The following is a 22,207-nucleotide window of genomic DNA, read 5'->3' as shown; positions in this document are numbered from 1 at the left end:
TTCTGATTGGCTCAAACCTGTACAGAGTTGCAACCTGCAACTACTCGAGAAGAGAGCTTGAGGGAACAAAGTAACGGAGATAATGGACCAATAATAATTCTGCAAGGTAAAACAAAGTGGTGTCTTTGAAGTACATTGGTTAGGAACAATAAGCAACTTAATCGACGATTAATTTCGCTTGTTCTATTGTTATATAATTTAGACAACTTTTTAATATTTTGCAGGTTTGTCTTTTCGGGGGGGAATTTAATTTTGTATTACTTTTCTTAATAGAGCCAAACACGCCTATTAACACACAAATATACTATAAAACTACAATGTCTGCGCTAGCTCCAATCACAGGTACTTTGAAGAAGAGAATTATCACTGATATAGTTATCGGTTTCAGTCTGGGAGGTGTAATGGCATCCTACTGGTGGTGGGGTTTCCACAAGAACGTTATTGACAGACGTGAGGCTTTCTATGCTGACTTGGCTGAGAAGAAGAAAGCTGAAAACTGAGGAGATGTGAAAACGCTACCCAACAGTATCTCTTCCAAATAACGATTCCTTATATTTTGATTCTTTATCCTATTTTTTTCTATTTAATATTCCCAATACACCCCTCCATTACTGATTTATGTTAATCGAAAAGACTTCTCAAAATGAAGACATCTGAGTGAGATAATATGAGGCTATTTGCAATACCTCCGCCGGTATGTGGTCTCCGCTTTGAATATTTTTTTTTTTTTCAACATATATTATTTATTTCACTTATAATTTTTATACAAGACTTGAGCATTTTCTAGATTATTTGTATCTTTTTTCTACTAATTATCGTATTAATCTGAAGATATATTACTATTCTTTTCAAGTTCTGTGTCCCTTTAACCAATTATGTATAGCTATATGAATAGTGACAATAGTCGATGTGATTTTTCTAACAATCTGAATAATGTTCATCTTATAAATTTAAAAAAAAAATTGATCCAGGATGAGTTATAAGTATAGTAACTACACAGAGGGCATATAGGTCTTGCTTAGCAGTGATATCCAATCAACAGTGCTGAACCGGTTAAGAAACATTAAATTTTTTATCATAGAAGAACGCTGTTATTCAAGAAGATTGTAAGTAATCAAATCCACTTAGGAATTTATAGTAAGAAGGGGAGCAGACTACACCGGAACTGATAATAGGCTCGTTATATAAATTTTGAGAGATCATTGATGTGTGCTATATGATACAGGGATCTATTAAAAACAAGTTAACGCACGTAAAGTCCCTGGGGACCGTTCCGATAAAACATACAATACCGAGTAGGCATGATTCTCGGAATAAGGAGATAGTGGGGAGAGTTGTCAAGCAACTAGAGTTCGATAAGTACAATGTGCAGTATAGCCGGGAGTCCCTAAAACGGTGCCTTTATCCCAGTAAGGATATATTGGTTCCAATTGATGCGGATCGTAAAGTAGAAGTACGAAATAAAGTGCTAATAGGACAAGGCCGTCATTTGCTCAATTTACAATGGAACATAGCGATGCTTAGGTTATTCAAGCGAACACCTGATAATCTCAATGGGTTTGATTTTAACTATTCTGAGAAGTCTTCCATATTGGCAGAGTTGAGGCAACGGGACATCACGCGTCTATATGTACAGTATCTCAGGGACCATGACTTGAAGGGCATCGCTCGGATAGAAATCCCAGCTGATCGGGTCAGCTCTCGGCTACAAAAGAGGCAAGACTTACAAGCATTCTTGGGAATAATGGGTTACATATCATTATTGAACAGTGAACCCACACTCATCAACTTCATCAATCGTAGCATAATCATAAAGATAATAAACCCTTTGATATCATGAAATCAAGGATAGTAAATAGTAATAACGTACTTGTATATATAATGCATAGATGTTTACAATATACGATTAATTTTGGCACACATTTATTATCTGGAGAAGCCAAATAATATCATTTGGCAGTGTTAGTTGTTTCATTATCAACATCCCATGACCAAAATATTAAAAACTTGCCAGAAAATAAACATAAAGGCACGACTAAAAAACTGATCTACATATACCATTTCTCAAATAACAGTTCAATTCACGTCTGATTATTTATCATTACCATGCACTTCTTTAAGTCTCACATTAATACAAATGGGGAACTAACTTTATATACTTTGCCTCGAATGGCGTTATACATCACATTAATTTGATCACTAAGGACGTACATTGTGTGCCACCAAGGATGTCGAGAGTTTGCCCGCAGTGAAACAAGGGAAGCCGGTGCTAGTAAGGGGACAAGTGACAAATAATTTATATATGGAAGGGATGAGGTCCAATATATAATGACCTTCGGGAATAAGTCTTAGTCGTTTTGATATTGCTGAAGAGGGCTCCACCAGATAAGCAATTGCAAGATCAAACAATTGCTAGTTGAAGTGAAGAGAATTGTTCGATTAATAGGCAAGAAAAGCATAAAATAGAGTTAGGAAGAAAGGAAGAAATGTCTTTGTACTATGCGTTAGTGTTTGGCATATTAGTGCTGGAGATTGCGGTGTTTTCGGTGCTGTCGTTGCCGCTACCAACCAGGATCAGGAGACCTATGATGCTGGTGTTGCTGAAGCCGTTCCGGGCACCCACAGTACAGGTTGGTATCAAGTGTATTCTCGGGTTCATTCTGATCCTTTTCATCGATTGCATCACTAAGGTGTACAACATCAACCGGGAGCTGAATGCGGGCAGCAAGGGCCAGAGCAACACTGCTGGTGCCACTGGCGGCACTGTATTTGCGCAGGACCGCATCGAGGTTGTGTCGCGCAAGTTTCTAGCCCAGAGGAACATGTACCTGACTGGCATCACGCTGTTCCTTACATTCGTTGTTGTGAGAACATATGCGTTGGTGAGTGAGCTATTCCAGCTGAAGGACAACTACAGGGCCGCTGAGGGTGAGGACACCAAGGGCATGACCCCAGAGGAAGCCGAGAAGAGACGCAAGGAACTGCTGGAAGAGATCGACCGCAAGGAAAAAGAGATCAACCGCTTAACCGAGAAGGCTACCTTGCTACAGAAGGAGATGTAGTATTCCTGCACCTCAAAACTCAAGAACATATCCTCTAAAAAGATACTCACACACACACTCATATAACTATATGTATATGCAATACTGAAATAACCATATATAAGCTAGAGATGCTCATCGAGCAGAAACCCAATATGCTATACATGTAGCGTTTTACGGAGGTCAACTTTCGAAGAAATAAAATAAGGTGTATTACAAAAATGACGTCATACTTCAAATACCCTACTACGAAATCACAAGACCAACCCTCTTTGCACGAATGCTACAGTATCCCACACCACCGCTCCGCTATGTGAAAAAGGTTGCAACAGAAACAGCCGGAGAAGATTACGTAAAAGCCAGATAATGTGGGCAGGGGCTGGTAATATGGGAGAAGTGGCAAGAAGCGAGGGAGCGAGGGAGCGAGGAGCGGGGGGGGAATCCATCTTCTACGCGGCTGTCTGTGCAATATATTTCCAATATTGCAGTTACCATGGTTAGAGTGGCGAGGCAATGGTCCTCTGCGTCAGTTTCTAACGATACCGGTTCAAAACAGTATACGATTGCCTCCCCCCCCGTATTACCAAAGGGCTCCAGCAAAAAGGCTGTATAACAGCTGCAGAACGCTGGTGATCACGGCAGAGACTGGTACGGTGGCCCCTACGGTAAGATAGCAAGTAGAACTGTAACTTAGTGTGCGAGGTCTGGGTGGAATCCAATGGAGAAGGGCATCAATGGGGGGGGCAATGGGGGGAGGGGGGCAAAGGAAAGGGAGGAAATGCACAGACAGCAGCGCAGAGACATGCAAGAAGTGATAGTGGGAGGGAAGAGAGATTGATGTGCAGAAAAGCCCATTGTATTACGTATATCGTGTATGACGAAAATGTGAAAAAAAAACCCACTACTTGGCAAACAAAACATTTTGGTCCATCGCAGTGATTTTTTTTCAGCGAGCGAGCTCATCTCATCACTTACAGCCAAAAGCTTTCCCGATGGGCATTGCACAACCTAATCTAACACAACAGCCGATGCTTTCTCCATTGACTAACGGATAAACCTTTTGGGAATAGTTTTTGGAAGGTGTAGATCAACAGGGAGGTATATAATAATAGCCTCTTTTCTCGCAAGACGCCCAGGACAAGAGAGAGAGAGAGTAGGAAACAGACTAAAGAAAAAAAAAAATAGTGGCTCTCAATAACCAATACTAAACACAAAAAACAAACAAAAGAAATTACGAAGAGAGCCATGGATACCATGGTTGCGGATTACATGGAGGATTCTAACAGGATCACAATAGATGATCACAAGTACTATCCTCGCATTAGGAGGGATTCTATTGCACACTTGCAAGGTGTTGGCGGTGTGAGCTGGGGTTCTCTCAGCATCGGTTCCTGGCTGAGGGATGAAGTCATGCTGCACACGGCTTTCAACAAACCCAGCCAGGGTTCTAGGAGGGAAAGCATCAACTTGATGCACCCAATCTCCATGTCTAGCGGGAGGAGGTCTTCGGTGCTGCATCCGCACCACATGAAGGCGGGCTCTCCCCCAGTGTCATACAACGCTATCTTACCCAACCTCGAGGAACAGTACTGTAAAGATTACTCTTGCTGCGGTATCTCCTTGCCGGGCTTGCATGACTTGCTGAAACATTATGAAGATGCTCACATAGAGCCATCCCACTCCACCCACAAACACAAACATGGCACATTGGCCCCCGTTAACGGGACAGTTGGAAGTCAGCTGGCTACTTCTTCAACAAACAATGACCTGAACACCCCTCAACACATGAACATAATACGGCAACAGCTGAACCATGACAACTTACATGAACACCAGGTATACACAGACAGGCAAATGCGCTCTAACTCTAACGCTGCTTTAGGTCAGCAATACATGGGTCATGTGCCTCATTCAACCGTCTCTGAATCACCATCTCCTACATCCTCCCAACTCACATCAACACAGACTACTCCACTAGTTGGCAAAAATACTGCACTGTCAGCTGTTCACACCACGCCTTCGTTCGGACAGTCAGGGCACCGCATGCGAAACAACGGCAACCTGATAGACTCCGTGCCTACTAATGATGTCTTCATGAACATCATGAACCAAAACAACGATTCAAAAACAGTACCTCCTGATTTTCAAAACCACACGATCTCGTTCTCCAATTATAACATCAACTTCTCCGAGAACATCGCTAAACCAAGTAATATAATGCCAAAGCCACTTGACAACTCTCAAATGAATGATCCTCTCGAGAACAACACCAGACCAGATATTCTAAACACTTCACAGACGAAATCAGGCATATCTCAAGTGTTCGCTGCCAGTCATGCTGCTCCAGATCAACTAAGCAGGTCTAATACGGATGAAAATGGAAATCTGAATGATGGTAGAAATGTTAACACCTCAAAAGAAACCCAAACGGTGCCAATTGGCATGAAAAATAATTCTAGCGGTCAACCTAGTGCAACCAAGAAGTTCCAATCAGCGCCAAAGATCAACGCAAACATCAAGACAGATCACCCAGGAATAAAGAACGCTGGGCTACTTACAAGCCAATCTATTGATCCGGCTAGAAGGGTGTTTTACGAAAATGATGAAAATAAACCATTTAAATGTCCTGTACTGGGCTGCGGTAAAACCTATAAAAATCAAAACGGCTTAAAATATCACAGACTTCATGGTCATCAGAATCAAACATTAATTGAGAATCCCGATGGAACTTACAGTGTTGTTGATCCTGAATCCAACGAAATATATTTAGAGAATTTACAAGATATCAAGGATAAACCTTATAGATGTGATACATGTGGTAAACGTTATAAAAACTTAAATGGTCTGAAATATCATCGTGGCCATTCTACACATTGATTTTATTTTTCGTTAGTTTTCTTAATTTACTTTCAGTTTTCTCTTTTAGATTATCAATTTTTCAATATTCAGTTATATAAGTTTTGTTTTAGAATGCTTCGTAACTACATAACATTCTCATAATATATATCAATAAATTAGTGTCCGATCAAAGTAATAACATCAAGTTACCATTAATTTTCTAAGTCCTTGAATATTAATGAATTGTTGTGTTGTATATAAATATATCACAAAAAAAAGATGCTATATTTCAAGTACTGAACTTGAATAATTCTATATATGCATGTTGATTATATTAATGCCATTATATAGCTAATAAACTTTGATAGCCATTTCTGTATAGTTCAAATTCAATCAGTATTTTCTCGTGATCATCGCGGTAATCAAGAAATTCGTCCTTTGTGGCATTAAATATTCTGATGATCTTAATTAAGTTCTCAAATGCAGTCTGTTGTCTCATTCTCATTATGCTGGGTAGACCATCTTTTTCTAGATTGCTTTCTTGTGTCACACCTTGTAGTACATCCTCATCCGGGATATTTGTTCCCAATTCTAGTTTTTCGTAATCCAATTTGGGAAGTTTAACATCTTTTCCAAAAGTGTCAGAAGATGATTGATCTAATTCTTGCCCTTCTGACAACATAGAGTTTGAGGATGATGTCAAAGGAATTTCAAGCACATTTATATCATTTTTATCAATTTCTTCTACTTGGATTGCATTACTAGGAACGTTTTTCATTGAAATACTTCCCCATTTCCTGTTAACAATATCTAATTTATCATTTAAAGATTTTTCAGGATGCAATTGAATTGCTTTGATGATACCAACCACGGATGGATTTGATAGAACATCTTGAGAAAATGTAAATTCTGGAGCAAATATCACTTTCTGTTTTAGGAGAAGATGGCCATATAAACTTTCAAATACCTTATTATTCTTTGCCGAATGACTATTTCCTTGCTTAGTACTTCCTATCTTTAAGAGGTTTACAGCCTTGGAATTTAGTGCAGTGTCAGAAAACTTCCTGATACTCGAACTGGAGTTTTTTCTGCTGGAAAATCCAAAACTCCAACCACCAGAACTTTTCACAGATGAGCGTGTACTTGTTTGATCAATGTTTTGACTTTCAATCTCAGAAGTTTTTGTAGGCGCTGTAGAAGGACGTATATCCTTTGTATCAACTTTACTGGACTCAGCTATTGGCTCATTAACCGACATCCCAGAAAACCACATATTGACTTTATTTGTTAGCGCTTTTACTACAGAAGATTCTTGATCATTGGCATTACACTTAGTGACAAACTCATCGAAGTTTTCTAACATTAAGTCTTCGAGGCCATCATCAATATCATTTCGTATACCCCATTTTTTACTAGACTTATTTTTTGCTACTACTTCTAGAAGTTCATCAAAAACATCATACGGATACCTACCCTTTTTTAACACATATGTTGGTCTCACATTAGACACGCTGCCAATATTTGGAAATTTTTCCATAGGATATATATCGTTATTCAAAACCGCAATCAGTTTTGGCTTTCTTGGTCTTTGATGAAACTCAAAAGTCAGGTAATCTTCTTCATAACATCTGCTATTAACTATGACAAATCTATTGTTCAGAGCAAAAGCAAATGGATCTGAATATGGAATATCTGTCGTATAGCCTTCCTTTTTAAGAGTCCCAAATAAGTTGTTCATTTGAAGTTCAATCTGATGTAATCTCAATGCGAGTAAATTCCTTTGATCCATATCCATAGAAGGAATAGCTCTAAACACCACGAATTTTATGAAAAGAATTCTGATAATGGTAGATTGGCTTTCCTCTAACATTAAGGTCCAATACTTTTCACTTAAAACAATCTGCTCAATAATAGCTTGCTTCTTAGCTACATTCAGATAGGGCCACATATTGAAGAATGAAATTAGCGCAACTGTTTGTGAGTTAGTATTTAAGTTTTCAAGCATTTTCATCAGTCCTTGAATCCAAATCTCCCAATGAATGAATTTAATAGAAGGGAGCGAATTAAATTGAAAAATAATAAACTGAAATATTTTGTTGTATACCAGATTGGCTGTCGTATAATCATGAGAGGGGATTTTCCTAACTTGTTTCAGAATTGCTAAGTCATGAAGTCCAAGCATACTTTCAACGTTTTTAGAACTTTTCATGCAACCAGCAACAGATCTGATAGTTTCCCATAGTTTTATAGTCCCAAAGTTAGTAAAAATGAAATCGTTTACTGTTTCATTCCTAAGGTATCTCTTACTAGACGGAGCTAGTGCAATAGCTGCTCCATCAATATCATCGCCATAGAGACCAGATGACGTACTATTACCTTTGCCTTTTCTTGAAGTTCTCATAGGGCTTCCACCAACAAATTTATCAAAAATCCTAAGATCAACTTTAAAGGATATTTCAACGATAAAATTAAGCAATAACTCAGCACCGGGCAGCTGATGAGTGTTACCCTTTGTGAAACAGTTTGTAGAAATGTTTTCTGAATAGCGTAAAACGATATACCAATAATGCCAATAAAATGTCAAAAATATTGATTTATTTTTCATATAGGATGCACAAATTTTTTGATGTTCATTATTTTTCCTACAGCTAAAATACTTCTTTGTGTTTGAATCCATTGGAGATCTTGATACTTGATAACGTGTTTCTTTCCATGGGAATAAGCTGTTTTGCCTCCTAATTGCCCTTAAGCGTGGATACCACGTAGATAAAATTAGATATTCAAAATGACATTCATCTGGTAAATAGACAAAAGCATAAGCATTAACTTTACCTATGAAAGTAGTTAAGAAAGAATTGTAGTTGTCAATCATGCTCAAAACACTATTCTGGAGAACTGCTGCATTTTCACATATATTTCCATTTGATTGAGTTTTAACTGAGCCTGCTGTACTACTAAATGTAGTTTCTGCCTCGATATTTGAGGATGCAAAAGATGATGCGGATGATGAATGCCTTGCTGTGTATTTTTTCTGAATTCTTGAGTTGACTATGAGTATATCAGACACAAATTTGATTGTTAGGTTTAGATGTTGAGCGTAAACTTCATGATCCACCTTGTTGTGATTGGGAAGAACTATCAGTAAGGTAATTATCCTACTTATGGCCTCAAGAACTATCGATATGAGCTCCGTGTCTGGGACTTCTTCAGGCCATTCGGTTTTGAGTAGGAAATCAAACTTAAGTTTACTTGATAGGAAATTCAACAAGGTTATCCACCATTGTAGTAGGATCTCTCTTTTCTTGATTTCTTTAACTAGCGGGAAATTGTGTTTATGCTGCATTGTTTGTACTGACCTTAAATAGTTGAGAAGATGCAACCTTAGCAATGATGAGAGTGAACTGTTTTTCCTCTTCAAAAATTGGAAAGCGTTAGGCTCAACTTTCTTTCGTAAATCTTTCAGACTGAGACTCCTCTTTCTTTTGAGATCAGTGATAGATGAACTTGAGTTCTTCCTACTATGTGTACGCTCCACCTCCACCTCTTCGGCACTGATCATACCGATGAAAGCGTTCAAATCCCTGAAAAGATGCTTCTCATCTTCCTCTTGTTCCATCATCTCTTGTTCATAAAAAACATTAAACGACCTAGTATCCTCCTCTTCATCTTTAACAGTCATGATACTAAAACCTAAGCACTAACCGACTTTTGTTACACAATGTTTAGAATAGGAGGCCGATGCAATCAATGTTCCACAACTTACTTCAATATCAGAATACTTTTCGAACAACCTATAATACAACTAGAAACGGACGCCTACTTTTTTAGTACTTGTCTAGCAGCAACTTTATAGTTTCAGCTAACACTGGCTGTCTAGCTATTTGATGCGCTTCCACAAAATCCCAAAAAGCTTAGGTAGTGCAGAATTCTATATTTAGACACTGTATGTCAAACCACTTGCTGATGCGTAATAATCCTTTCTATTATTTGCCAGCTCTTTATATGTAATGTTACAGTCCAGCCCACTTTTAATTGATGATTCCAGAGAGGTTGAGAATCAGGATCAGTATCAGGACCTGTAACAGGATTTTGAATCAAGATTTATGTACTCTTTTGTGGAAGGGCAAACATGAACAAACACAAAAAGGAGAAATACAAGAACAATGTATAAATCAGAAGCCTATGAGTGCTTGCAAGCTAAAACTGTGCCCATTTGGCACATACTTTTATGTATGGACCCAAATGCGATTTGCTAGAGACTTTACCCGTTCTCAGAAGAATCCTATATAACAAATTCTAAGTGAAAATAGCCCCGGTACAAATTTAGCAGCATATGCTAATGCAGCAAGGCTTCAGAGACAGTAAAATCAGTTATTTAAACTCTGCACACGTTTATTATCAATACTAGCAGTTTTCCAGTTGCAGAGACGGAGCTGCAAGTAAGATCTCTATTTCTTTCAAAATAAATGGAACTTCTTACCAACAAACAAAAGTGCAAGAGAGGCTGCACAAGCTTGTCTACTTTGATAAATGTGCATAGAATGGCGAGTGAAAGAGGCCACGTAAAAACCTTCTAGTGTTTACTTTTACACCCTTACAAGACTACTCAATTAGTTGATTGAAATGCAACATTTTTCTATTCTAAGTTAAGAAGGCTTCCAAGGAAAGAAAAAAAGAAACAATGGTGGGTGAGTAGAGAGGGTCAAGAGAGAGTATCTCCTTGTATGTACACAAGATATACTGGTGGAAGGATATGGCAGTGATGTGTGGAAGTGGCGAAGAAATTGAAAATAGCCTTAGACTGAAGAACTTTCCTTTTGGGTGATATGCATTCGCGAACTTCTCTGAGACTATAGGACAAAACCCTAACCCCGTCCTTGATGTCAACGAAAGTTGGATGCCTGTGTTAGGCCTTGGCGATATGTTAACAGTAAGGATCCGAGGGGGGAAGAGGACAAAGGAGATAATATGGAAGTAGAAGTGACAATCACTTTGCTGAATTGGAATTGTGGAGTGGAAAACAAAAGTGGGAAACATAGCCAACCTCAGGAATGATGTACTACGAGAGAGGTTGTTGCTTCCAGATCTTTTGGGTTTTGCCTTAAAATGTACTACATAGTAATCATCAAGTGACTATATTTGCTAGTGCTCTTAGCTAGCTGGGAGAAATGGGGATCATATTTCAAATGTATGGCAAATCACGGATTACAAGAATAATGAAAACTAGAGATTAACATTAACCCATAGTTGGTAAGAAGAAACATTAATTCCTTTTATGGCTAAGCGCATTGACTTTGGTAAACTCATCCTGCCAGAGATCAAATAGTGATGATATACATTATCGCAGATCAACGCAAAATAATAGTATACTGCTGATATGAAGTCTAATATATCACCGATACTTTGTCACTACTTCCTGAGCCTGAATGATTGTTGTGAATGACAACTGGACATATCCACAAAAGACTAGACATGGGACTATTTCGTTGAAGAGAGTATTATGGAGCAAGAGAAGTCTTGAGCAGATAACATAAAAATATAGTAACCGATCAGACTAGTAACTGCTGCCACTATCTAATGAATGTGATACTTCAGGAGTAGTCACAGCTGTCTCAGCCACTACTGGTATTAGTCCTTATAATTGTTGACTTATCGATATCACATATAACGACATACTTTTGCTTTCTCAATTTTCGCAAAAATTCCTGTTGCTCTAAAAACATGAAGTCGACAAGAAAAAAATATTGAAAAGTGTCTCCACGATGAGAAGCACATAAGTTTGAAACTGTCTTGCTACTTTGCTAAGGGCTTGCTACAAAAAACTAAGTGCTTAACACGCTATCCTGCAATACTGTCGCCAAATATCTGTTGCACCGAGTGCTTTAGGTAAGGATTAGGAAGACTTTTATTGAGAAGACGCTAGAACACAGAATATACACCACAATACACTTTAAGATAAAACCTGCTTCTCTCATAAGACGTGTGATAATATATCAGCATCTGATACAACATTCTCTCATCTCAATAGTGACAAGTTATCATCTAACTTCCTTTATTTGAATTCTGCTATCAAGCTTTAGATCTAACGGATAAAAAAAAGGAAAAGAAACGGAGAAAGAACGGCCTTACTAACCAAACGGTTTTAAATAACTATTGTTTCTATATTCCCCAATAACTACAACTGTTTGCCTTATAGATTACATCATGTCCAGTGAAGAACCACCAATAAAAAAACAAAAGCTTGAACTGAGCGATCCTGACGAGCCTTTAACTCAGCATGATGTAATATCATTTCAAAAAGAGGCTCTATTTAGATGTCTGAATAGTAAACGCGTTGAACTTGAAGCATTAACAAAGCAGTACAGCACTGTTCATGATAAATGGGAGCAAAATGTCCATACACTTGCTACACTAATGTCTGTGCTTTCCACTGCAGCATCACATCTTCGAGGGCTATGCAATGAAGAGTCAGAGAAAACATTATGCGATGAAATGATAAACGCGGGTGAATCTGTCGATAAAGAGCGCACAGATGAGTTTCTAAATCTTTTAAGGAAATACACCAATAGCAATGGTAGCTCAGATTCTAAAATTGACTCACTGGGGCTTGAGCTTCAAAGAGCGAATAAGACTAAATCGGAACTACGCTTACAAAATAAGAAGCTGACAGATGAAATCGACTCACTCAAGGCCTACTATCATGGACTAGTACGGAGTTATGATAGAGAAGATTCAATGACTGTTAAACGAGTCTTTAACAAGCAAAAGACTGACGATAATACAGATAATATTTCAAATACTGAACAAAGACCTACAAGCGTGTCACCTGTCCTAACTAATGGAGCCACGCATGTTAAAAATGAAGTCAAAACAGAACAAGAAGCACTCAATAACCATACTGATAGCTCTCAATCGTCTGGTATAACTGAGGAAGAGAAAAAGAAGTTGTTTTTACAATATGAAAATAAAATAACAGATCTGGAATCACATAACTCTTCTCTCAACAGAATTATAGAAGAACTGGAAAATTATAAGCAGTTAAACGAAAAAGAACTTGCACAGACCCGATTGGAAATATCTAATTTATTATCTGAAAAGCATTCGAACGAAGAAGAAAGAGAAGATCTGTTACATCAAATAGAGAAATTAAAAGCAAGCAATACAGACCTAACTCTTACCAATGAGAGTTTCTTATCAAAGTTTCAAGAGTTAGCCAAAGAGAAGGATACTTTCCAAGAGAAGATTTCTAGTGATTTCGAGAAAACCCTTGAAAGTTTGAAGGCTCAAAACCTGGCTTTAGAAAAGGACCTTGTAAGAGTTAGAACAACCAGAGACGAGCTCATTAGTAAAGTTGCAATTCTTGAAGCAGAAACTTCCAAATCAGTTTTAATATCAGACTTGAAGCAGGCACTAGATATTTTAAGAGACCAATGGGAAAAAATTGAATTTAGAAACAATCAGTCACCAAGTTCCGATGCTCTATTGAAGGAGATTCAAGACCTTGAAAGTGCATTCAAAGAGCTGTCTAGCTTAACTCACAAAAAATACAGCGAGTACCTAAATCATGAGAGCGTGATATCGAAGTTAACAATAGAAAAAACAAAGGCAGATCAAAAATATTTTGCCTCTATGCGGTCTAAGGATTCCATTCTTGTTGAAAACAAAAATTTATCAAAAAGTTTGAATAAAGCTAATGAATTAATTCTTCAATTGAAGGACACAGATAAATTATACAAGCAGAAAATTGAAAGTCTTCATAAACAGTTGGCACTATCACAAAATAACGAAAAGAGACTGGTAGACTCTAACAAAGCAGCTAATTTAAAAGTCATGAATCTAAATTCCGAAATTCAAAAGCAAAAGAAACTACTAGACTTCACTTCGTCTCAAAAAAATGAACTAATAAACGAACTTACCGAAGCAAATGGTATGTTGAAGTCAAAAGAACTGGAGATTGAATTCAAAGAAAATGAACTTCAAACCGCATTAAAAAAGAATGAGAAACTGGAGGAATTTTTGTCAAAGGAAAACTACAATATGAACAAGCCATCCTCTTTAGCAACCACAAATCTTGATGAAGACAGCATGGCCGAAGAACTTGAAAATTTTAGAACGCTGGTATATTGCTCTTTGTGCTCAAAGAACTGGAAAAATATGGCAATCAGAACTTGTGGGCATGTATTTTGTGAAGATTGCTGCAAAGAAAGGCTGGCAGCAAGAATGAGAAAATGTCCTACTTGTAACAAACCATTTAGTTCTAATGACTTGCTGATGGTACATCTGTGAAGTTCATTCATGACTAAGCATAAAATATTATTTCGGGACCAAAAAATTATCATGAACTATTTAAATGATTATTATTGAACATGTTATTTAACCCTTTCTGAAAGACCATCCCGCATGGACATATACCTAGAATCCGGAAAAGTTCACCTGACGCGATTCAAATCTTCTTTGTCCCCCCAAGCCAGTAAATAAAAACTAACGTTTATTTAGCATAAATATGGATTTATATCAATACAAATCGATAGATCAAACTTTATTAAAATCATATTCAACATAAGCCCTAAACCAATACGATACATCAATCTCGTATCTTACATTACGACGCTAGGCTCATCGATTTCTGAAAAATTTCAATCTATATAAAAGCTCGATTACAACTTCTCAAACTTTTGTTTGCAGACATAAATGCAACTTCCAAAGGCGCTCTAACAAATGCTTAGTTTGCACTTAATATTATCTATTTAAATCCGAATATTAGACTGACAATCCGAGTAAATGACTGCTGGAAGCTTTCTGGATAAGTATATCCTGCTGTTTTGAACCAATGAATGGTTTAGAACAGTCGTAAAGATTCAGAAGTAATGTGCCAGTTAAGTTAAATTATATTGGCTTATATTATATCAGTCGAAACTATATCAAGAAATTGTGCCTTTAACAGATGATGATAATTTTTAAACCTTTGTTGGCCTATTGAGAACAGAAGGCGACCGCAAGTTGTCTTTTGAAGCCATCCTTTGGATTGCAAGATCCGAATCTCTCATTTGCCCTCATGGGAGAGAAACGTTCTGTTTCTTAGAGAATCTGGGAGCTTCTTAATGTAATGAGTGGCCAACGTTACAATAGTCATAGTTACACTGAGTTAAAGCACGTATGTTAAACTTGCATATATTTATCATAGTAGATATGTCTTGCTCGTTGAATTTATAATGTAACTCTTATGCCTAATCGAATTGTAGTCTCATGCTGAAGATCTGGTAGTTTTAGAATTGAATAAGTAGAACTGCATACGACACCTGGCTATCATACCTAAAACGCCAACTACTTCAGCTATGCCACCTTTCTAAATGCCAATGGTAATTTTATTTATACATAGTTATGGAACTTGTTGAAACCGAATAATGATATTTTTATAGGCTATTACTTTAAAAATTAAAAATAAGAAATGTTATGTATTATCTTAAAGATTAATTTAAGCATCTTCTTCGACAACGGTGGTTTGTAGACCCTTGGCGGAGGCGACGAAAACTGGTTCAACGTAAGAGAACAATGGGTTCTTGGCGTTTTCTTCTTCGTTTCTCTTTCTGGAGATTCTCAATCTCAATCTGAAAGCAACACCCTTGACACCTCTCTTCCAGATTTCTTGGTTCAATTCTGGAGCCAAACGGACATCTTCAGTACCCATGTGCAACTTAGCGAACTTCTTGATTTCCTTGACGGCCTTTGGGGCTCTCTTCTTGAAAGAAACACCATGCAACTGTTAATAAAAGATATTCTTGTTTATGTTTAACAAGTGTGATCTAAGATAGTAGAATCACATCTGCTATGATCCAAACTTGTTCCATTAATAGCTGGCTAATCCTTCCAATTCAAATTTACAAAAACAGTATCGGTGGCATAACTGGGGATGCTCTAATAAAATGACCACACAACAGTGTTATATTCCGTATCGGAAATCTAAATAACAAAATAACAGTTTTGAGCACTGCAATCATTACAGCCACATAATACGATTTCCAGTTGATAACAGTTTTATAAACACAGCATTTAATGTGAAAGTTTGTTCATACAACAGATGCAATAACAAAAACCATAATAAATCCACGAATTTCCATGAAATAAAGAATAAAATGATTGTTAGTAAAAATAATTCATATTTGTAATTCCCAAGACTTTTCATTTATTTTTTTGTAAACTGCTTTGAATGATGTTGATTCCACATTACATGTAAGGTGAAGTGCCAACTTATGGCACATAATAAAAAAATATTTCTTCTCACAATCGGACTCAAATATTATAAGTGGTTTCAATTAATCTATTGTGTGTGTGCATATTCTTTTAATCTATTGGTAGTGCTGTATTTAGATTGTGGAATGTGCACATTGACAACCACTTCACTGTTGTTTGACCTATTATCTATTTTGGATAGTTATTTGGTTTTCTCACAGCAATTCACCTTTTATAATTCAGTTCAATAAGCATGGTTTCAAAAAATAAAGCCTCATATAGTTGGGTCTATATTATAAGTTCTAAATGGATTTCTTAACATACCCTCTTGTGCATGTTGATGGTGTATTCACGAGTAACAACGTCCTTCAAACCGGCCATCTTTGATATCCTCTTTGTCGATCGACTACTGTGTCCTATGATTTAGAAACACAAGCACAAACAGACTCACTTATACCCATCGCACTTAACCGCCATCTCAAATAAATTGTAAGTTACAAGTTCGTTACAGGTAGGTTATTCCCATACAGTGAATCCCACAAGGATTCCCTCGGGCTCCTTCCCTCGCTCCCCACCCACCAAGAGCCAGTCCCAAGGGAAAGCCTGTCCCTGCCATCCTAGCCCAGTGCGTCTTGCCCTTCCAGACTTCCAGGCTTGCAGGCTTGCAGGCTTCCAGATCCCCTTTGAGATCCCCTTTGAGATCCCCTTCCAGCTGCCTAACTTCCCTCCCAGCCCCCAGGCTAAGTTCCCATCTTCCAAGACACCAGCCCCAGAGCCAGGGACTCAGGCACACCAACAAGAGCATTTTTTCCAGCAATTCGCAGGATCCAAACAATTTTTCAGTTTTGAAAAATAAAAAAGTTTCAGAAAAAACGAAACGAGAAAAATTTCAGAAAAAAAAGTTGTGACTGTTATTGTCTGGGTGTTTATGAATGTGTCTGGGTGTACCAGCTGTACTGCTTTTCAAATGTATTGGCAGAAGGGAAGGAGGCCCAGGACGCGTGAAGGCCTAATCGCCGGAGTCCCCTGCGTTAGCGATTTGCCAGTGCTGTTGCCGGGTAAAGAAGGTTCTCTGACTCTCGCATCAAAGGGTTTCGCAGGACTGCCGGTGCGTCGCCCGTAAGGGGATGCCTTGTGATTGAGTTCATTACTATAAAGAGTATAACTAGCTCTTGAGGAGGAGGATTATACTGCCGAGATAGTCCAAGACAGCAATTGGGTGATGACGGATGATGCGTATAGGGCCACTCAGTCGCAGATATACAGTTTGCAAGAGACGCTGCTGGACTCAAACAAGAGTGCTAAGGCCGATGTGAAGGACAAGGACAAGGATAAGGATAAAGATAAAGATAAAGATAAGGAGAAGAAGAAAGAGAAGAAAGTGAAGAGCAGCAAGAAGAGGAAGACAGATGAGGATAGGCCGTCCAAGAGGCATTCTAAGAAGGTCGAGGAAGTGTTACAGGTCGTGTCGAACACGGTAATACCGACTGAGGCGCCGCGGTATCTTGGTACTTTACAATACAATTATGCGAAAGAGGGTGTGCTTAACGCTGTTAACGTGGTGGATAGAAAGGATAGAACTACTGTACCGTTTCCGTATGATTTAGAGAGACGCGTGCTACCCGTACCGTTTCTGCCCGAATTTCCAGAAGAGAGCGCAAACTCCATAATTACCATATCAATCAAGTATGAAGACCTTATGAAGAGCTTCAACGACTCAGGAGAGTGCCCGCGTACATTTAATAACGAAATATGGGGGTGCGACGTATACACGGATGATACCGATCCAATTCTAGCGTTGAGACACTGCGGGTTCACGTGTCTTGACCCACCTCCATTAACACCAACACATTTCAAAGGTAAAGCAAGTCACAAGCCAAGCACACCAGCCCCATTGAGACGCACACCAGTAAATCAAACCAACAAAGATAACGTTGTCGGAGAGATACCCAAGGATGAGCACGGCCTAAAGCCATTCGATCTTGATGTGGACATATTGCTACTTCCGAGATTACAACAGTACTTCTCTGTTAAAAGATATGGGATAACCTCCCGACACTGGGGTAAATTGACCACTCCGTTGAAAGTAGATGCGTATACAGTACATTTGCGTATGAGTATGCACGTCAGTCTCGAAGAAAATATCTACCCAATTGAAACTATGGCACACGACGGTTTGAGCTACGGTATTCACAAAATTGTAATAAAACCAAGAACTGCCAATGCAGTCGAATGGTAATACTCCATCGATTTTATGCTACTTCGTTTTTGTTTTTTTAAATTCTGAAAACAACTGAGGCAGAAACATTAATATATTTTTACATAAAATCAATATGAGCAATAATAGTAATACTATAACGACTATGATGACCTCAGATATACTGCTTAGAACCAACCTATTCTCACCCACATCAAAACCTTTACTGAATATGTTAACTCTGACTTGCTAAGTATTATATACATTCATTCGATATCTAAATGTCACGTGATTTTCACGTTACCCCAGAACAAAAACAAATTAGGTGTCAGCCTAATTGCTTAGGGATTCTACCATAATACCTTCCTGACTCAGTATAGTTGCGCATCTCTCGATTCAATTGGACGTTAAAGCATACAGAAACAATACCGATAACGTTAGGTTCGATACTTATAACATTTAGCATCCCGCATTAGGCTCTATTCTTCCTCACTATTCCATTGTCATATAAAGATTATACTTTTAATCAATAACATTGAGGAAATCGCAACAATTGAGTATTGATCTCACCAAAATAATAGCAGATATTTGATCTTTTATCAAGCAGCAAGTTGCAGCAAGTGTACCTTATTTTATCTCTCATTATTTGCAAAAAATTTAGTTTTTAAACATCCCACACCCATTATCCGCAACTACATCACGGCTTGGAATTAAATGCAGGGATGCTAACAGCCGAGCTAATATATACCCATCAAAGTAGTGATATTGCTGACTATCTCCCGATATATGAATCCCAAAAACTATTAGTAGTAAAAAAGAATGGCGATGTGGAAGTATTCTCAAGAAGCGCTGATACTATTAAACTTTATCAAACTTATCCTGGATTACTTAAGGCAAAGGATAACACAGGCTCTTGTAAAGAGCTAATTTATGCACACGCTATTGGAACTATTTTTGTGAGGTCTGACAAGTCATTACAATTATTAAATAGCTCCAATTTACATGAATATGACAAAATTTCGGAGAGAAGGGGAATATCTAGATGTTGGATTGTCGACGACCGAACAAAATCGCTAGATACCAATGAATCTGAACTGAGTAAATCTGATAGCACCATTCTAGTATATACCACCCATACTCCAAGAGTTTTAAGATTATTTGAATGGAGAAAGAGAAGCTTCCAAAACGTTTACGAAGTTCCTCTAAACCTCGACAAGACAGAGATAATTTGCGATGTCAGTACTATCAAAGATGATTTGGTTGTCACAACGAATAAAGCCACCTATTTATGGAACTACAAAACGGCGAAGCCAGTTATGAATAAAATCACAAAAATGGTTAAAAAAAGGACACCTGACAATATTATTACCGCACTAACTGAACTGGAAAGACAGTCACTTCATTTCGATGATGCATCTGATTACTCAATTGATATGCAATCTTCAATATTCTCAGGCACTTCAGTTTCTGAAAAGAAGTCAAGAAGTAACATCTGGTCGAAATTCAAGGGTATACAACGTGCCAATTTGCAAAATGACTATCTTGATAAAGTTCTTTATTCTGCGGGGAAAAGTGGTGGTATCACAATAATGGACATGAAAAATCACTCTATTGTACAATTGAAAACCTCCGAAAGCAACGAGCCCTTCTTATTAATTAATAAAACGTCAGAAAATTTCAGGTGGCACAATGGAGTGAGAGATGTACACTATCTGAGTAGTATTGATTCCTTGATACAGATTTATGATACTTATCTATTAATAACAGACTGTGAGTACGGTGTTCCCTTCTTACAAATTGATGTTCAGGAAGGAATAAAAGACTTCAAACAAATTAACGGCCAATTTTTACTTATTCATACAAGAAATGATTGTTTCAAGTCTTTTAAGTTAAAACTTCGAGACCTTGAAGATGATAGCAATTCGGATGAAATGTCCTTAACCACCTCTGTTAAGGATCATTCATCTTTCGAGAAACTGTGGAAAGAGGTCCTTATTTACACAAAACTTGTGGAGTCGACATCTTTACCACAGTTTTGCAACAATAATGATGAAGATGAACAAACAAGGTTACTTGTCTCAAGACTTCGAGATGTAACCGTTTTATTTAATTTACAACTGTTGGACAAGTTTTTTTCAATCTTTAACAGGATTAATAACAACAATAATTTGACTTATATGGATCCACATTTACCAGAAATAATAATATCTGAGATCTTCGGAAGCTTGAGTAATTTTTGGGCTCCTCCGCAATTAGTAATTTCTCGAAGTTTACCCAAATCAATTGCAAAGCTGGTAGGTGCTCTAACCGGAGAGTACCATGATTTTTCGACATTATCCAAAGGGGATGATACTGGAATACAATATGAGCTAATTGCCCCAAACCTGATTTCTTATCTTATAGACGTGAGGAGATACATTCGTCGACTCGTATCGCAACCAAATGAGCTACTTCAGTATACCTCATTTACACAAACTTTACTGGTAGATATTAATTTCTTCTTAATAGATGACCATGAGGATACTAGTGCCAAATCTCTATTATCATTGATAGATACTGTGCTATTCAAAGTATATCTAAACTACAAACCCGCACTGTTGGCGCCATTTTTAAGAATTCCAAATGATTGCAATTATGAAATTGTAGTCAATGATTTAAAAATAGCTGGACTAACCCAAGAGCTGGTAGATTTTTACTTTCAAAGAGGAAAACATGAGTTTGCTTTAAATTTGATTACTGAGCTTATTGATGATAGTACCAAGAGTGATGGATACCAAGCCAAAGAACAAGCAATAACCGTTCTAGTAATACAATATTTACAAAAGCTATCCAATGATGATCTTGAGGTGGTTTTTTCCTATACTGATTGGCTGTTGCGAAAATTTCCAAAATCAAAAGTTCAAATTATAACACCAATTTTCATGACGGAAACAATGAATTCCAGAAGCTATGAGTACCAACGCGTATACAATTTTATAAAAAGGTCCGACAGTACATTGTCTTTGCAATATCTGGAATATATTATCGGTGTCTATGATGCTAGGCAAGAATTTATTGAAGTTGAACTAATATCTAGATATGTTGAGAATTTATCAAATCAAGACGCCAAATCAAAATTAGCATCACTAATCAAACTAATAAAAGATGATTATCCAGCTAAATGCCTAGAAACTCTTCAGGAGAGGCTTCCAGGCTTGCCACAATCCGATAAGAAGTTTGTTATGTTTCTACAAACCTTCTTTTTATTTCATCTAAATCGTCATGTTGACTCTTTAAACATTTTATTTGATCAATTACATGACCTTCAAAAGACTATCTCATATTGTAACAGTGTTTATGAGGTGAATGATCAAATCGGTTCTGAATGTTTTCTGACTCTGTTCGAAAAAATACTGCAAAGCGGTGATTATAGCGAAATGCATTTACAATCATTTTTAGAAGATAATTTCCTCAAAATGGACCCATTGCAACTTTTGCAGAAAATTCCAACTTCTATTCCTCTCTCAAAATTGACATTCCTATTATCTCAAATAATGAAGATGAGCACTTTTCATGTAGAAGATTCTTTCATCGAAAAGGACCTAGTAAAGACAAACATTATCAAAACAACCAGTATATTAAACGAGGAGAAATCAAAGTATACCACTGTATCCGAGGCAATGTTGTGCAGTCTTTGTAAAAGAAAACTTGTTAACAATTCCAATGAAAAACTGACATGGTATAAAGATAGAGAACATGACAAATTGATGCATTTGTCTTGTCGAAGAATATTTCTTGAAAAACAAAGGACAGATAAAACAAAAAACGCAATGAAAACTTTGGCAGATTTAACATAAACAATGAGAACAACTTTGAATAGTGGTAGCCATTCTCTATGCCAAAATGGGCCAACATGTGATTA

At 37.5% G+C, this 22,207-nt stretch overlaps 9 protein-coding genes across 9 annotated transcripts; 7 read left to right on the top strand and 2 right to left on the bottom strand.

The window, feature by feature from the left end:
• Positions 1-317: 317 nt before the first annotated feature.
• On the top strand, positions 318-500 carry COX9 (cytochrome c oxidase subunit VIIa; the record flags this gene model as incomplete). Its single annotated transcript, XM_445446.1, has 1 exon — positions 318-500. One exon carries the CDS (start codon positions 318-320, stop codon positions 498-500), a length of 183 nt encoding a protein of 60 aa, XP_445446.1.
• Positions 501-1,216: 716 nt separating this feature from the next.
• Positions 1,217-1,840, top strand: GVI51_D00605 (uncharacterized protein; the record flags this gene model as incomplete). The annotated part of the gene is made up of 1 exon (XM_445445.1): positions 1,217-1,840. The coding sequence occupies one exon, from the start codon at positions 1,217-1,219 to the stop codon at positions 1,838-1,840; it is 624 nt and encodes a 207-aa protein (XP_445445.1).
• Positions 1,841-2,486: 646 nt separating this feature from the next.
• Positions 2,487-3,062, top strand: YET3 (Yet3p; the record flags this gene model as incomplete). The annotated part of the gene is made up of 1 exon (XM_445444.1): positions 2,487-3,062. The coding sequence occupies one exon, from the start codon at positions 2,487-2,489 to the stop codon at positions 3,060-3,062; it is 576 nt and encodes a 191-aa protein (XP_445444.1).
• Positions 3,063-4,286: 1,224 nt separating this feature from the next.
• GVI51_D00561 (uncharacterized protein) lies at positions 4,287-5,918 on the top strand (the record flags this gene model as incomplete). Its single annotated transcript, XM_445443.1, has 1 exon — positions 4,287-5,918. One exon carries the CDS (start codon positions 4,287-4,289, stop codon positions 5,916-5,918), a length of 1,632 nt encoding a protein of 543 aa, XP_445443.1.
• A 304-nt stretch (positions 5,919-6,222) lies between these two features.
• AHK1 (Ahk1p) lies at positions 6,223-9,558 on the bottom strand (the record flags this gene model as incomplete). Its single annotated transcript, XM_445442.1, has 1 exon — positions 6,223-9,558. One exon carries the CDS (start codon positions 9,556-9,558, stop codon positions 6,223-6,225), a length of 3,336 nt encoding a protein of 1,111 aa, XP_445442.1.
• Positions 9,559-12,083: 2,525 nt separating this feature from the next.
• On the top strand, positions 12,084-14,165 carry BRE1 (E3 ubiquitin-protein ligase BRE1; the record flags this gene model as incomplete). The annotated part of the gene is made up of 1 exon (XM_445441.1): positions 12,084-14,165. The coding sequence occupies one exon, from the start codon at positions 12,084-12,086 to the stop codon at positions 14,163-14,165; it is 2,082 nt and encodes a 693-aa protein (XP_445441.1).
• Positions 14,166-15,354: 1,189 nt separating this feature from the next.
• RPL31A (60S ribosomal protein eL31) lies at positions 15,355-16,490 on the bottom strand (the record flags this gene model as incomplete). The annotated part of the gene is made up of 2 exons (XM_445440.1): positions 15,355-15,639; positions 16,434-16,490. The coding sequence occupies 2 exons, from the start codon at positions 16,488-16,490 to the stop codon at positions 15,355-15,357; spliced, it is 342 nt and encodes a 113-aa protein (XP_445440.1).
• An 841-nt stretch (positions 16,491-17,331) lies between these two features.
• On the top strand, positions 17,332-18,348 carry RXT3 (Rxt3p; the record flags this gene model as incomplete). The annotated part of the gene is made up of 1 exon (XM_445439.1): positions 17,332-18,348. The coding sequence occupies one exon, from the start codon at positions 17,332-17,334 to the stop codon at positions 18,346-18,348; it is 1,017 nt and encodes a 338-aa protein (XP_445439.1).
• A 680-nt stretch (positions 18,349-19,028) lies between these two features.
• On the top strand, positions 19,029-22,142 carry VAM6 (Vam6p; the record flags this gene model as incomplete). The annotated part of the gene is made up of 1 exon (XM_445438.1): positions 19,029-22,142. One exon carries the CDS (start codon positions 19,029-19,031, stop codon positions 22,140-22,142), a length of 3,114 nt encoding a protein of 1,037 aa, XP_445438.1.
• Between the last annotated feature and the right edge of the window lie 65 nt (positions 22,143-22,207).

The sequence above is a fragment of the Nakaseomyces glabratus genome, chromosome D (assembly GCF_010111755.1).
Source record: "Nakaseomyces glabratus chromosome D, complete sequence".
Classification (NCBI taxonomy): domain Eukaryota; kingdom Fungi; phylum Ascomycota; class Saccharomycetes; order Saccharomycetales; family Saccharomycetaceae; genus Nakaseomyces; species Nakaseomyces glabratus.
This window is presented reverse-complemented; position numbering and strand designations above follow the sequence as displayed.